Source organism: Balaenoptera physalus, assembly GCF_965194825.1.
Source record: "Balaenoptera physalus genome assembly, chromosome: 14".
Lineage (NCBI taxonomy): Eukaryota > Metazoa > Chordata > Mammalia > Artiodactyla > Balaenopteridae > Balaenoptera > Balaenoptera physalus.
Window position 1 is genome coordinate 82,298,198 of NC_138893.1, and position 15,837 is coordinate 82,314,034.

General features: G+C 48.8%; 1 protein-coding gene across 1 annotated transcript in view; it reads left to right on the top strand.

The window, feature by feature from the left end:
• The window catches only part of DUSP29 (dual specificity phosphatase 29), a 35,642-nt gene extending 20,855 nt beyond the window's left edge, over nucleotides 1–14,787 (top strand). The window contains exons 3-4 of the mRNA XM_082425760.1: nucleotides 4,682–4,902; nucleotides 14,182–14,787. Coding sequence (XP_082281886.1) covers nucleotides 4,682–4,902; nucleotides 14,182–14,426 — 466 coding nt within the window. The 3' untranslated portion in view covers nucleotides 14,427–14,787. The remainder of the gene's footprint in view (nucleotides 1–4,681; nucleotides 4,903–14,181) is intronic.
• Nucleotides 14,788–15,837: the final 1,050 nt, after the last annotated feature.

Below are 15,837 nucleotides of genomic sequence, written 5' to 3' on the forward strand. Positions count from 1 at the left end.
TGGTGAGGTAAAATTGAGATTTACCTATGGAATGGAATAGTATGCAGCTACTGAAGGCTGTATGTTGACCTAACAAGATGTTTACAGGGACTTCCCTGGTGGCACAGTGGTTAGGAATCCACCTGCCAGGGCTTCCCTGGTGGTGCAGTGGTTAAGAATCCACCTGCCAATGTAGGGGTTACGGGTTCGAGCCCTGGTCCGGGAAGACCTCACATGCCGCGGAGCAACTAAGCCCGTGCGCCACAACTACTGAGCCCACGTGCCACAACTACTGAAGCCCGCGCGCCTAGAGCCTCTGCTCCGCAACAAGAGAAGTCTCTGCTCGCCGCAGCTAGAGAAAGCCCACACACAGCAACGAAGACCCAACACAGCCAAAAATAAATAAATAAAATAAACTAAAAAATGCTTCAAAAAAAAAAGTTTACAATATATCACCATGCAAAGTTTTGGAAACTGTATATATAGTATTGTAACCCCCACCCCAACCTTTATATAAAATATACAAATCTATTCATGGAAAAACAACTGGAAGATCTTTTTTTATTTTTAACATCTTTATTGGAGTATAACTGCTTTACAATGGTGTGTTAGCGTCTCCTTACAACTGGAAGATCTTATATGAAAAGGCAAATAGTCTTTATCTCTAGGGAGTAGAAATACAGGTGTTTTTTTTGTGTGTGTGGGAGGGAATATGTTTTCCACATTCTGCATAGAACGTGTTATTTTTGTAATTAGATGACATATTATTTTTATTTTTTTAAGTATCTTTATTGGGGTGTAATTGCTTTACATTGTTGTGTTAGTTTCTGCTGTATCACAAAGTGAATCAGCTATACATATACATATATCCCCATATCTCCTCCCTCTTGCATCTCCCTCCCACCCTCCCTATCCCACCCCTCTAGGTGGCCACAAAGCACCGAGCTGATCTCCCTGTGCTATGCAGGTGCTTTCCACTAGCTATCTATTTTACATTTGGTAGGGTATATATGTCCATGCCACTGTCTCACTTCGTCCCATCTTCCCCTTCCCACCCTGTGTCCCCAATAGATTACTTACACCTAGGATTTTTCTTAAACAACCAGAAACTGTTGTTTAGGCTCCTGAACCACCTAAATCCTAGAAGTAACTTCTTAACCCTGTTTTTCTTCTGAGCTTTTCTCCTTCAGCAGAGGCACATTTCTTAGTCTTTCCCACATATCTGAGCAGGTGGCCCTGAAAGTTAAGAAAATTAAACAACGCAGCACCAGGCGGCACCCTCCGACCCCACCCCACTCCCAGTGATAGATGAGCTAGGTGTCTGCGCCAACTGGGGATCTTGCCTCCAAAACAGCCACTGTCTACTGAGAGTCACTCTGTGTATTTGCAAATCCCCATCCTGCTGTGGATACCACCCAGAGCCCTCAACTGGACTCTAAGTAAACCAAGCTAGGGGAAATCTCCAGAGGGGTGTGTGAGGACACCACCTCCCCTTCTGGGCCCAGGTAGCCACAGAGCTCGAAAACCTGCAATGGGCTTCAGGATACCCACCAGGTCTAATCCTCCGCATGAGCCCCTTTCTCTCCCTCAGACACAGTCAAAACCAGCTCTGGTGGGGCGGCGAGGTGAATGTAGAGGTGTCACGCAATGAGTCTTGTTGCGTATCTACCCTGATCCTTGACCCCCAAAGCAGCAAAGTGCAAACTGTTACTGCCATTTGATTATGTTGAAACCCAGCTGCGGAACCCAGCGAGACCAGTCTTTATGGTGGGTAGGAACTTCCTGTCAAGGACAGTTAATTTTAATTTTTCCACTGAGCTCAACCTCAAAGTAAGGTTGATTGCTACTCGGTAAGATGGACTGCATTAGTGGAGGCTTTAATTGAGCGCAGATCTATGTCCCCAAAGCATAATGTTTGTTGCATACATACTTTGGGATGAGGAGGAAAATGAAAAACAGACCTTTCTGAGGAAACACTGAAAGCAGAATGGGTTTCGTAGTCAGGATGGCAGCCCTAAAAGCCAGCTGCGGGGCTTGGTGGAACTCCCCGTCTCCCCACGCCTCAGTTCCCATGGGCTGTTTGCACATGTTTCTAAAAGCTCAATGCCTGTGTTCAGGTGTTCCCTCTCCCAAACACTGGACTCCACCGTGGTTCCTCTCATGACCAATAAAAAGCCCCAGGAGACCAGCGATACATGAGGGGCCCTTGGCCGAGGGACCACGCCTTGTGTTTCTAACGCGCGGAGCCCCCCCGCCCAGGGTGTTGATCCATGTTGGCATCCAGTTGGCTCACTCCTGCCCACGTCCTTTTGCCAGTGGCCTTGAGGTGAGTCTTCAGCTGGAGCGCACTGCCACTTTTAGCCTCTTGCTGTTATAGTTCCAGACCGTTGTCACCTCTTCCCTGAGCTGTAGAACTGGGCTTTGTGCTGTTGAGGGAGATGTCATCTCGAAGCTCAGATGGGATCGCCCTCCTCAAACACCATCAAAAGCTCTCCTTGACCCCCAAATGCAGATCCTGACATCCAAGCACTGCATGGTCAAATCCCACACTCCCTCTCCAGACCTTTCTCATCTCGCCTCTCATATGCTATGCTCTGGCCAAACCAGTCCCCTCCTCCCTGCCCCCATTCCCAATCCATCAGCAAGTCTGCTGTGACTTAGTCCAGCCACCTTCCTCTCTTGGCTGTATAGCCATGACAGCCTCCAACAGAGCTCCCGCTTCTATTTTTTGTTCCTCTCCAACCCATCTCCATGCATCAGCCAGACTGATCTTTAAAAGAGTAAACAATGCTCGGCCCTTCCTTAAACTCCTCTGTGGCATGTGGCATACCACATTACTTAGAGTAAAATCCAAACTCTTCCCTATGGTCTACAGGGCCCACCGCGAACCAGCCCCCCTTTTCAGCTTCCCCTTGTACCACTACCACCCTTGCTATTACAACCACACTAGTCTCCCTTCTGTTCTTAGCTTTTGCTGTTGCCTCTGCCTGGATGAAACACTTTCCCTCCAGCTCTTCCCCTGCCTAGGCCCTTATCACCCCTCAGTCTTAGCTTAAATGCCACCTCCCCGCAGGGGCCTTCCCTGACTACCTTACCAAAAACAGGACCACAGTCACTCTACACAGCTCTTACTGCTTTCTGAAATTATTTATCCACTTATTTGCTTTCCCCATCAGAATCTAAGCTTCCCGAGGGACCTTGACTAACCTGCTTATTGCTGCATCATCAGTACCCAGGACAGTGCTTGGCACACAATAGATTCTAAATCATTAAATTGGGGATAAATGATTGGTTACAGGAAATAATAAACATTTCCTGAAAGGTCTTCATTATCTCCAGCCTCCGTCCCTTAGGTTGTGCTATTTCTTTGGCTTGGGCGTGCCCTTGCCTCCCTCTTCCCCTCCATCACCAAGTGTTGACACTTGTAGTAAGGCAGGCTCAAAGCCCTCTCTCCAATAACGTATCCCCTGGCCCTTCTAGGCCGAAATAACTCCTGCTTCCTTTGCCCCATGTTCTAAGGCCACCTACTTTAACATGACCTTTACTCTTTGTTCCTGGAAATTCTTGGCTTCAAGAACTTCCTAAAATCAATTCCAATAACAGACTGCTCAAACAGCTCTCCTCTTCAGAACAGTGCTTTGCCCAAGTAGACAATGATTCACTTATCAAAGCAAAGGTTTTGCACTGTGTTCACCAATTTCTTGAACATCAAGATTAAGAATTTTGCCAGATCCTGGGCTTCCCTGGTGGCGCAGTGGTTGAGAGTCTGCCTGCCAATGCAGGGGACATGGGTTCGAGCCCTGGTCTGGGAAGACCCCACATGCCGCGGAGCAACTAGGCCCGTGGGCCACAACTACTGAGCCTGCGCGTCTGGAGCCTGTGCTCCGCAACAAGAGAGGCCGCGATAATGAGAGGCCCACGCACTGCGATGAAGAGTGGCCCCCGCTCGCCGCAACTGGAGAAAGCCCTCGCACAGAAACGAAGACCCAACACAGCCATAAATAAATAAATAAATAAATAAATAAATAAATTTATTAAAAAAAAAAAAAAAAGAATTTTGCCAGATCCCAATCAAACCCTCACACTGAATGACCCATCTTATTTTTTTTTTCAAGTTTTTGTTTTTGTTTTTTTTGGGGGAGGGCACAACACAGGGCTTGCGGGATCTTAGGTCCTCCTCACAGGGATCGAACCCATGCCCCCTGCAGTGGAAGGGTGGAGTCCTAACTACTGGACCGTCAGGGAATTCCCTGAATGACCCATCTTAAACCATTCATTCAAGCCCCAACCTCCAAACACTAAACATCCAGAGGGTTCAGAGGAGGGGCCCGCTTTAAAGGGTCTCCCCGAGGCTCTATGAAGGTGGCCCTCTCCCTTACATTCAGCTTTGCCTGATGAACAGGTTATTCTGATGGCCTTAGAGGGGATCTGGCAGCTGACAGTCCACTCCCGTGGACCACTGGAGTCTCCAGCACCAAGCTTTTCTGTATTTGAATGAAATACAGAAAATGAAAGAATAGGGCACAGCGGCCCAGGGGTCAGTAAGAGCAGGGCTTGGACTAGGGAAGTCCTTCATTTCAACGGCTAGGCCTTATTTTGGAAGCTGGAATCGAGAGCGGAAACCCGTGGGCTGCCCCCGACTTTCCCCCAGGTCCAGGCCAAGGCTCCGCACAGCCGACCAGCCTCTCTCCCTCGCACCCAGGGCGACGGCGCTGGACCGCTACAGGCTGCAGAAGGCAGGTTTCACGCACGTGCTGAACGCGGCCCACGGCAGCTGGAACGTAGACACCGGGCCCGACTACTACCGCGACATGGCCATCGAGTACCACGGCGTCGAGGCCGATGACCTGCCCACCTTCGACCTCAGCGTCTTCTTCTACCCAGCGGCCGCTTTCATTGATGCTGCGCTCCGCTACGATCACAGTAAGAGACCTTCGGCCCGCACACGGCCCCGCCCCCAGCCCTTGGCCACCTCAAGGCCCCGCCCCAGTCCTAGGCCCCACCCCCAGCCTGAGGCCCCGCCCCTCAGCCTGGTGGGAAGGGGCATCTGCACACTTTAAGTAAGTTCCCCTCGCAAATCCCGCCCTGCCAGGGTTGCTGGAAATGTCTGCTCCCCTGGAGGCTGTGAGCACCACTGAGCTTGCTGCTGCTGGGGTTTGGCCCTTGGTTGCCGCTATGGGAAATCAGAATCAGGAGGGCTCAGAGGAGAGGCCTTTGGCCTGAATCTGTCTTCCCTAAGGCACAGCAGCCATCTTTTGAACGCCAGGGGTGGTTGGGAGCCCTCAAAGGTGGGATGCTGCCAAGGTGCTAATTGTGCCTGGGTCCAGACCAGACTAATAGCCAAGGGCCTCGATGCTCGAAAACCCTCAGGGAGCTGACTTGAGTGGGAATCTAGGGGAGACTTCAGATTCTCCTGCCAGCCAACCAAGTTCATACCTGCCTCCCTCATCCTCCCACCCTAGTCATATTCAGTCTAGTGAACCCTCCTGTAGAAAGCTGACAACCTATTCTTTCTAAGTGGCAAAACTATATTTGAGAATCTGAGTTTTGCACTCATGATGTCCAAGTTTCCCAAAGTTAATTAACCGTCTTTTAAATCACAGCACTAGTCCTTGTACCCAAAATGCAGTTTTCGCGGCCCTAATCCAGGTAGTCTACGAGGCTATTCTGGAGAGAAGGGCACAGTGTAGGTATGCATCCGGCTGAGCCAATATGCCGTGATTACTGCAGGATGTATCTCAGTGACTTTCCACAGAGGCCAGAGGGACTTCAACTCCCTGATCCGTGCTCTGACTTCAGCCCCATGTGTCACACCCTTTTATGGGGCCATCACATAATTCAAGGTATACAGTTACTAAAGGCCTTTCTTACCACAAGTGGTTGGGATTACAAGGCTCAGTGACTGACCAACTGGCCTGTTTCAGGAACTGCAACCTGCAGCTGGCCAGAGTTTGTCTTTATTTTGGCTCAGAAGGCTATGACAGAGGGAAGGAAAAAAAAAAAAAACGCCACAGAGCTGAAGTTCTTGTCTTAGGGGATGCCTCATTTCAAAGTCATCCTTTTTATGAGTCTATTTATGGACCATCTTTTGTGTTAGGCACATTCTGGGTTTCCAAGCAGGATCAAAAAAGCAACCGGACTCTGACTCATCACCATAAGGTGAAATTCGCCTCACAGTATTTGAAGTTAACTGAAAACATATTTGACATGAAAAAACAAAAAGCTACCACCACACGATCCTTCCGATTCTGTTTAATGTGCTCAACTTGCCGTTACTATATCTTCAACCATCCCCTTAATGGAAGGGGCCTGGAAGGCTTTGGAGAAGACAAGGCTGCATTCAAATTCACGCTGCACAACAATGTGATTTCTAAGCCTTGATTTCTCCATCCGGTGATGAAAATATTTACCTTGAAAGGTTATAATGAGGATCAGCAGTAACCCACAAAAAGCACTTAGCCTAGAACCTGGTGCGCAGCAGGCTGTCAGATGTGTTTGATAAAGAGAGGTCTCGCACCACGAAGCACATAACCACACCAGCACGTGCACATCATCATAATAAAGTTTCCAAACCCCAGAGGGGGTAAAAAAAAAAGGAAAAAAAGACATTCCAACTTTGAACTACAGTGGTATGATACACGCATAGGACAGCCTGCCGGGGTCCTGGCATGCCATTTTAGAGTCTGCCCCCACTGCCGGATTAGGAAAGAATGGGCTTTGGGGTCATATGTTTAGGCCTGGGCAGATCTCAGAGCATCGATGTGGAGATGTCAGGCTGGTGTGGATCGTGACAGGTAGACCGGGTGGTCGAAAGCACCTAGCAGAGAAAGGGTCAAGAGGAAAAAGCATATCCACAGGTCAGAGGACATGCAGGGAGTGTGGGCCTAGACCAGCTGGCTAGGGATGGGGAGCAGGACAGGACCCTGTTGCCAGTGGGAGGCCAGACTCCCTTCTCTGTGCCCTTTGTATTTGCATATCTAAAGACTTCCTCAAGCTGAGGGCTCAAACCCCAACCCTTCAGGACCAGGCAGAGGCCATAAATGAATGACGCTGGCTGCGTGTGGCCATGGGGTGAGGGGAGAGGGTGATTGGGGCTGAGCTGAGAGCCCCATATCCCCTGCAAAGGGGACAGCTGCTACTCAGTCCCAGCCAATGATTGTCTTGTGAGAATCAGCGCCAATGTGGTGGATCTGACTTTTCAGGAAAAGTCTCCAATCTGGATTTTAACGTAAAATTGCTCAAATTTTAAGTGTTGGCAACAAATTGAAAATCTCTTAAAACGCGGCACAGCCCAAACAAAAGAAACCCAATGGCTGTCAGTTTGTAACCTGTGCCCTGAGTAGTCAGAGTAACAAAATAAAAAGCTCGTCAGCATTGTCAGAGACTCCATACGTGGAGATGGCGTGTGCTCAGCCTGTATGGCACAGGCAGTAGGCAGCCTGGACGGGTCTAGTCACGCCCTGGAGAACCACGGGACACTCCTGTAGCATTTTAGGAGCCAGACGCACTCGTATGTTTCTTATTATACTCTTGATGTAAGAGGTGTTGATGGACAGTCTGGCCAAAAGGCAAAGACATGTCTTTTTCCTCTGTCTTTCCTGTTCTTCCTTGGCTAGTTTCAGCTTAGTGTATACCGTTTCCCACCACTGCTCCTCACAGCCAGTCTCGTTCCCTCTTTTTGAAAAGCATCCCTTGTGATGCTGCAGAGCTGTACGTGTGGTCTGTAATCAGTCACATGGGGTCCACCCCTGTGTCTGCCCTACCCTGATCTGACCCTTCCGAAAGAACTCACCAGGCAACCTCAGACACTCTTGAAAAATCTTAGAGATAATCTAGTCCAGTGTTCTGCCCTGAGAGCTGGGGAAACAGAGACCCAGAGAAGCCAACTGATGTGCTGAGGGTCACAGAGTTAATCAGGGACCAGCGGGCATCGCTTCTGTCACTCAGGCCTCACGGAAGAGTCCTTTGTCCTTATTTTGAGCATCTGGTGACTTTGCTGTATAAGAGGTCACCCAATATCATGGAAGGTGAGACATTCCAGCTGGTTATAGGATCTAAAACAACTGAACTTGTCATTCTTCGTCAGAAAAAGAAGTACGGACAACATACTGCCACGGGAGCCCCATTTGGACTGCCTTCACTGCTCCTGGCACAGCACCCTCAGAGCTGAGTTACTGTGGTTTTAATTTAATGAAATCCTCTTAGAAATCCCAGGGCGGATACCATGAGGCTCTGAAGATCAGATTTTAGTATCACCACTCTCCTTTTATTCTTTCTTTTTCTTGAACAAACAGTCCACAGGCTGCTTTGGAAGCCATCTTACAATCTATTATGGATATGGTAGGTTTGAAGAAATAAATGAAGTCTGTGTTTGAGCAAGAGGCTGTTTCTCCGGCGCTTCTGAGGTTTAATCAGACCAGATTTTCAGGGTATTTTAAGGGTATCCTGACCCACTGCAGCACATACAAGTCTGCCCCCTGGCAGTTCTAAAACATGCCATGCATCCTTTTTCTGAGGACTTCCATGTGTGCAGAACTATTTTGGGAGAAGTAGGAACTCTGCTTTTGCAGGTTCCAAGGTAGTGAGTAGGAGACAAAGGGCCTCCTCCACAAACCAAGGAAGTCGGGGGGTGGTTGGTGATAACAGGCTTAGCCTATACGTCTGATTTGAGTGACAGAGGCCCACCTTCTGGTTGCCAGTGAAAACGTGCCATTAGGTAAACAGTAGAGGTTCTGGATTTGGCTTTTCTTCCTAAGATTGTGGGAATTCACCTTTTGGTGAAGGCCAAAGGAGAAATATTTAATTGAAACCATCATTTTTCAAACATAAATTGTGGCCTATCAGTGGGTTGTAAAATCAATTTAGTGGCTTTGACTAGGATTTCTTTAAAAAAAAAAAAATTGAAAAGATTAGGAAAGAGTAGAAGACATCAGCGTACACTGCATGTAATAAAAGCACAAATTATTTTGTGAAACTCTTGTCTGATATACACATACCTGTGAAGCCCCCTTAACATCTAAGTCCTCTGGCTTCAGTGGCCTGGGCTTGAATCAAAGTCCTGCCACTTCCCAGCTGTGTGACTCAGACACATTGCTTCCCTGCACTTCAGCTACCTCCTCGATAAAACAGGGATACTAATTTCATCTCCCTCATCAGGTTGTTCTGAGGACTGACTACAACGAACATATAAAGTGCTTGGAAGATATGGGGTAGGCTGAACCCATGTACTTGTTAGCTGTGAATTTTATGATTTGCACGGGGCGGGAGGGGGCTGTCACACAAAGAAGTGTGAAAGCCAGTGACCTAGAAAATGCCAAGCCTGACAATGCTCCCTTCGGCTTCCTCTGGTGTGGGCCACGCTGTGAACAGGCTGAATGCAGCCTTCCTTGCATGTCTCCCGAACTCTCCTGAGAGCAGTTTCTCACCATCCAACGCTGGGCCCCAAAGGGTGGTGCTTAGCAGAGCCACAGAGCAAAGAGGGAGCAGTGCCCTGAGAGTCTGGGGACAGGTCCTCTACCCTAGGAGGCCCACCAAGCTCACACGGCTGACGGCATTAGTGCTGCTGTCGTGAAAGCAAAATTCAGCCGGGAGGAGCTTCTGCTGGAGCGGAGGACCCCCATCCCCTTCCCCCTCTCTCTCCCCTCCCCCTCCTCCCGCTTCACAGACTTCAGGCTCCCTAAAGACTTAATGAACTACAGCTTTCGTCTGTTTCAAGTCTTTAGTCATGACAGAAAGAATTACCCTTTTTGCCAGTGGAGGAAGAAACGCTTTAGTTATCAGCAGAGCTGGCAAGGGGCCAGGCAGCCTCTGGAACAGTCTGTGGGGATTAGAATACCAGAGGTAGACATTCCACTCCAGGAGGACAGTCATGTCCATGAGCTGGGCCAGCCGCCCCCAAACCCCACCCAGCACTGAAGAAGCCGCCCTGCTTCTCGCCCTCTGGCCTTTCTGGCCCAGGTGCACGGGGAAAAGGCGGCTACACTCTTGCAGCTCAGCGATGGGGATTGGAGGCCCGCATGCTTAGCCTGTGGAGATTCGTGGAAACGAATCGTGATAAAATTAACAGTTCTTTATGGGCGCCTTCTGTGTCAGCACTGTGTGTGTGTGGAAAGGCCACCAGCAGGGTCCTTACCATAGGGCGGGGTGTGCAGGCCTCTCCAGCTGGGGTGGGTGGGGAAAGAGAATCCTGGTGCCTGGTATTGGGCCCACTTGCACGGCTCATGCTGCCGCGGTTGCTGACCATCACCGCTGTCCTGGGCTTGGTCCCATGAGGCAGGTGGGGAGTGGAGGTGAGAGGGACACGGGGAGCCACGTCCATTCAGAAGTGTTCTTTGCCAAGCCCTTCTCATCTCCTGCTGGTGCTCCATAAACCCAGTGATGTCCATGAGTGTCTCCTTGGTCATCCTTCCAGGCCTCAGGCAGAAGACTCAGGAATAGGGACAGCACTGGGGTCACACAGCTCAAGCTGCCCCAGCCACCCTGACCCCAGCAAAGGGATCCCAGAACCGCAGGAGAGGGCCGCCACTGGGATGGCAGTGGTGGCAGTGCTGGGGACAGCCAGAGACGCTAATCTCATTGCTTCTTCTGTCCCCAGAGCGCAGCAGCAAGTAGCCGCCACACAGTAGGGTCTCAATAACAAGTTGCTTTGAACTATTTCTAGAGATGGCACCATCTTTCTGGGTGACCTCTAGCAGTCGTTTCGCCTCGGCTGTTTCCCCATCTGTAAAGCAGGGATGAGGATAATGAAACCTTGATGGCTGTATTAAGGATGAAATGAGATAAAACATGTTGAGGTGCTTTGTGAGCTCTAGAGCGCCACCAAATGGAGGCCTGAAGGATGGAAAGCTGCTTCTCATGGTGATTTCTCATTCGGCCCAGCTGTTGCCATGATAGTGGCGGAAGGGAGCTTTTTTCTTGTGGAGGGCTTTCTCTAGTTGTGTAGTCGTGGCGAGCGGGAGCTACTCTTCGTTGTGGTGCATGGGCTTCTCATTGCGGCGGCTTCTCTTGTTGCAGAGCATGGGCTCTAGGCGCAAGGGCTTCAGTAGTTGTGGCTCACGGGCTCTAGAGCATGGGCTCAGTAGTTATGGTGCACCGGCTTAGCTGCCCTGTGGTATGTGGGATCTTCCCAGACCAGGGCTTGAACCTGCGTCTCCTGCATTGGCAGGGGGATTCTTAACCACTGGACCACCAGGGAAGTCCAGTGTGGAGATTCTTCTATATCTTCCAGTTCTCAATCTTTATGGTCTCAGATCCCTTTCACACTCCTAAAAATTATTGAAGGCCTCAAAGAGCATTTATGTAGGGTAGATCTATCAATATCTACTCTATTAGAAATAAGAACTGAAAATTTTAAAAATATTTATTTATTTAAAACTAATAAAGTGAACCCATTGCATATTAACATATTTTTATGAAAAAAATTATATTTTCCAAAATAAAGTGGGGAGAAGCATGGCATTATTTTACATTTTTGCAAATCTCTTTGATGCTAGGCTTATGAGAATCCAGGTGGGTTTTTATATCTGCTTCTGCATTCAGTCTGTTGTGATATGGTGTCTTGGTGGAAGTATATGGAGAAAATCCAGCCTTACTCAGATATATAGCTGGAGAAGGAAGGGATATGTTAACAGCCTTTTCAGAAAACTGTGGATATTCCTCTTTGATACTACACCAAAACTTGACAAGTGATAGCGTCTTAAAGGTGAGTTGTGATGTGGAATCTGAAACCACATCTATAAACTTCGTACTCTGTTACATGAAAATCCATTGGTCTCTCTTGCACTTTGAATGGATTTTTTACCCACACATGATTTTGTAATATCTCACATTGGTTATGTGGAAAATCTTGTTCACTAAGTTATGCAGATCTTCCAAATGTTGACACTTTCACTGTACATTGTCAGAAGACACATTTGTTAATATGACTGCCGATCTTAACAGAAAAATCTTGAGTATTGCGAAACTGTCAATCTCACAGTAGATACAAGTTTTCCAAAATTCTAATTTTTGCTTGAAAGCTTGCATTTTATCACTGGCAACAGATACTCTCAATTGTTTTCTTTGATGTGAAAGGCTCACTTTGTTCACTTTCTAGAAAAAGTCTGCCAAATACCCAAGTTTGAATTACCATGGTTTTTCTGTCATTTACTCTTTTAAGTAAAAATGGTGTTTCACGAAACAGTGGCTAATTCAGCTTGCAACTCAATCTCCCATAAGCTTTTCCTTGAGATAACAATCGTACTTCGGTATGCAGCCAGAGTGCTTTATGTACACATCCCATTTCATCACACAGAATATTAAGAAGTGTAACCAAGGGCTGAAATTCGATAAAATTAATTTTTACTGCTTCATCAAAGATATTCTTAAGGGAAATTGGCTTGTTTTTTCCCCAAGAGTGCTTGGTGGTGAATGCAATGATTACTACTACAGTTCAGTGTCTCTGCCATAATTCACGCTAAGGCACCAGCAGTTCTTCCCACCACTGCCTTTGTACCATCAGTGCAAATGTCAAAACAGTGAAAGAGACAAACAGCGCCATAGTACTATTTTGAAAATAATGTTAACTCCACAGATCTCCTCAGAGTACCCTTGGGAACCCCTAGGGTCTTGGCTCATGCTTAGAGAACCGCTGATCTAGATGACAATTTGGTCACCTAAGTTATAAGAATATTCATCCCCTGGTTATACCACATGACACAATAAAACTTTTAATTTTTAAAAAATCTGACCATGTGATTTTTACTCAATTGGCTTTGCTCACAGCTGATCTGAGGCTGCTGCCCCTTTTGACAGTTGAGGAAGTCGAGGCGCCACAGGCTGAGTGGCTTACCCCACACCCAGGTGGTTAGTAGCAGAACCGACTCTCGAACCCAGGGCTGCAAGAGAGAAGGCCAGGGCTCTGCAGGCTCCCGCGGCCACGTGAATGCTCACAGAGTCCACGGCAAGCAGACTGCACCCGCTGTCTCGGTCCCTCAAAGGGCCCTTTGGGACTGTGGGTGCTCTCTCCTTCTCCGAGGTCACGTGCAGCAGCACTGCAAATGGTGCAGAAAGCCTGCATTCCTCCACAAGCCACCTGCAGCCGTGGACGGGATGAAATGCACCGCGTTTAAAGTGGATTATGGTTCATCCCTACAGAGGAACTCTGTGCAGCCACAAGAAAAAATAACAAACAGAGAACTCCTCAGAGACTGATATACAAAGGTCTCCAAGATATATTGTTAAACGGAAGAAGCAAGGTAGAGAAAAGTGTGTTAAAGCTTGCTACCTTTTGGGCAAGAAAATAAGAGAAAAAACATATTTTTGCTATGTATATGCACAGATAATTCTCCGGAAGAAGAAACTGGTAATACTTGTTGCTTTGGGGAACTGAGGAGGTGGGTGGGAGGCTTTTCAATGCCATCATTTTATACCTTTTGAAATTTGAACCCTAGTGGCTGCCCTATTCAAAATAAGTAAGCATTGGGCTTCCCTGGTGGCGCAGTGGTTGGGAGTCTGCCTGCCAATGCAGGGGACACGGGTTCGAGCCCTGGTCTGTGAAGATCCCACATGCCGCGGAGCAACTGGGCCCGTGAGCCACAACTACTGAGCCTGCGCGTCTGGAGCCTGTGCTCCGCAACAAGAGAGGCCACGATAGTGAGAGGCCCGCGCACCGCGATGAAGAGTGGCCCCCGCTCGCCGCAACTAGAGAAAGCCCTCGCACAGAAACGAAGACCCAACACAGCCATAAGTAAATAAATAAATAAATTAAAAAAAAAATAAGTAAGCATTAAGTAAATAAATAATATGAATATATTATAAATATAAATAAATTAAAAGTGAGCGTTAAAAAAAACTCACAAGGCTCTTCCTTGGAGGTGCTTTGGCAGGTAGGAAGCATCAGTTTCAATCCCTCCTCCTCCTCACCGAGGCAACAATAACAACATCTGTGACTTATTGAACCTTTAATATGCACCAACTAGTGTACCAAGTTGCTTTGCACCAATTGCCTTCACACCGACCCTAATGAAGAGGATACTGACAGTATCCCCATTGTACAAATGGGGAAGCTGGGGCTCCCAGCCACTCAGTAACCTGCCCAGGGTCCTACAATAGTGGGAGAGTCAGGATCTGAGCTGGCTCTGCGTGAGCCCCACACCTATGCCCCAACCTCCGGGCCACCCTGCCCCTACAATGGGGGTGTTTCCTCTCCCCACTCCATTGCAGATAAGATCCTGGTTCACTGCGCCATGGGCCGCAGCCGGTCGGCGACTCTCGTCCTGGCCTACCTGATGATCCACAGGAACATGACCCTGGTGGACGCCATCCAACAAGTGGCCAAGAACCGCTGTGTCCTACCCAACCGGGGCTTTCTGAAGCAGCTCCAGGAACTGGACCAGCAACTGGTGCAGCAGAGGCGACAGGCCCGGCACGGCGGGGACGGTGAGAAGGCTGGTGAGAAGGAGCTGTAAGGCCCCCTCACGGGGTGCGCAGGATACTCGGGAATGACGGGGGAAGGCTGAAAATAGCTCTGGCCTGTGACTTCGTCACAGAGAAGGGACGTGAAACCAAAGCTTGACTCCTTCCAAACAATCTTAAACTTCCCAGGGGCTGGTGAACAGAGCGGGTAATTCATAGCGGCCTCCGGTAGGAGGCCAGCACTTGGCTTCACAGCAAAATGGGGCAGACGGGCTTCCCAGCGTAACTGGCTACAAGTGAGCACGCATGCGCCGTTTTTTGTTTTGTTTTTTTTTTTTGGTAAGACGGATGCGGAAAAGGATTTAAAGATGTGTAGACATTGTACTGTGATTAAATATTTGGCTTTGTCTGAAAGTCACATTCTTTAAAAAATAATTTAAAAATATAACTTGATTTTCTAACCACAGAAAGTGCCTGCGAGAGCTGTTGCAGGAGAGTTTGCACCGCTTGTTAGTGAGTCGGCTGTCCGGGGTGGGGGGTGGGCATGGGGAGGACGCGCGTTTCCTTACCGGTGGCTCCTGCATCTTCCTTTAGATGGAATCCCCAGGCTCAGGTCACCATCCATAGATGCTGCTCTCTGGAAGCGGCAGAGAGCAATTCATCTGGTAGGGGTAGGGAGTGGCGGTCCCCTGCACAGAGGCCCCCCGCTTTGGGCTCCCCTACCTTCCTCAAGGAGTCAGGGCTGTTCAGAATCTTAGCCAGAAGCGCCACTACCCAGAAAAATTCAACAAATTCTGGTAAATTTGAACAAGAGTTTGACTTTATAATTTTGGACGGAGACAATCTTTGGGGGACCGGAACTTGGGGAAGCTTCTTTTGTTTTGATTCTAGTCAAAGCAACATGAGCTTGTTTTCAGCCCCGGCAGAAAGTATTTGCAAAGGTGTTTGCCCTGGAATGAGAGGACCAGGCAGCCGGGTGAGCTCAGGTGTGGAGATGCCCCGCCCCTGAGAGCTAAGCCAGTCACCGTGACCGCGTGATTCTCATTCTTGAGGAGAAAACAGCAGCAGGCACCAAGCGGGGAGAGATGGCTTCTAGAACCAGGAACTGGAAACCAGACAGAACCCAGAGAGAGAGAGATGCTGATGGAGATGCCAGCAGTCCAGGACCAGAAATCAAAACTGCCTGATAAAGGCCTACGGGGAAAACAGGAAAAGGGGCCCACTAGGGGCTCAGCAGCTTTGTAAAGCCACCTGAGGGTCACCCTGTAACCTTAGGGCGGCTGCCCTGCTTTTGTGCCAGAGAGGAGGACCTGTGGCCTGGGCCCCTGTGGCTGGTAGGGCTTCCTGGGACTGCCTAGTATCTGCTCTGGGATGGTCACCTTGGCCCATAATGGGTCCTCATAATGACTCAGATTTGGGTGTAAGGGGAGCCATATACACAGGCTTTTGGGAAAGAGATGTAGA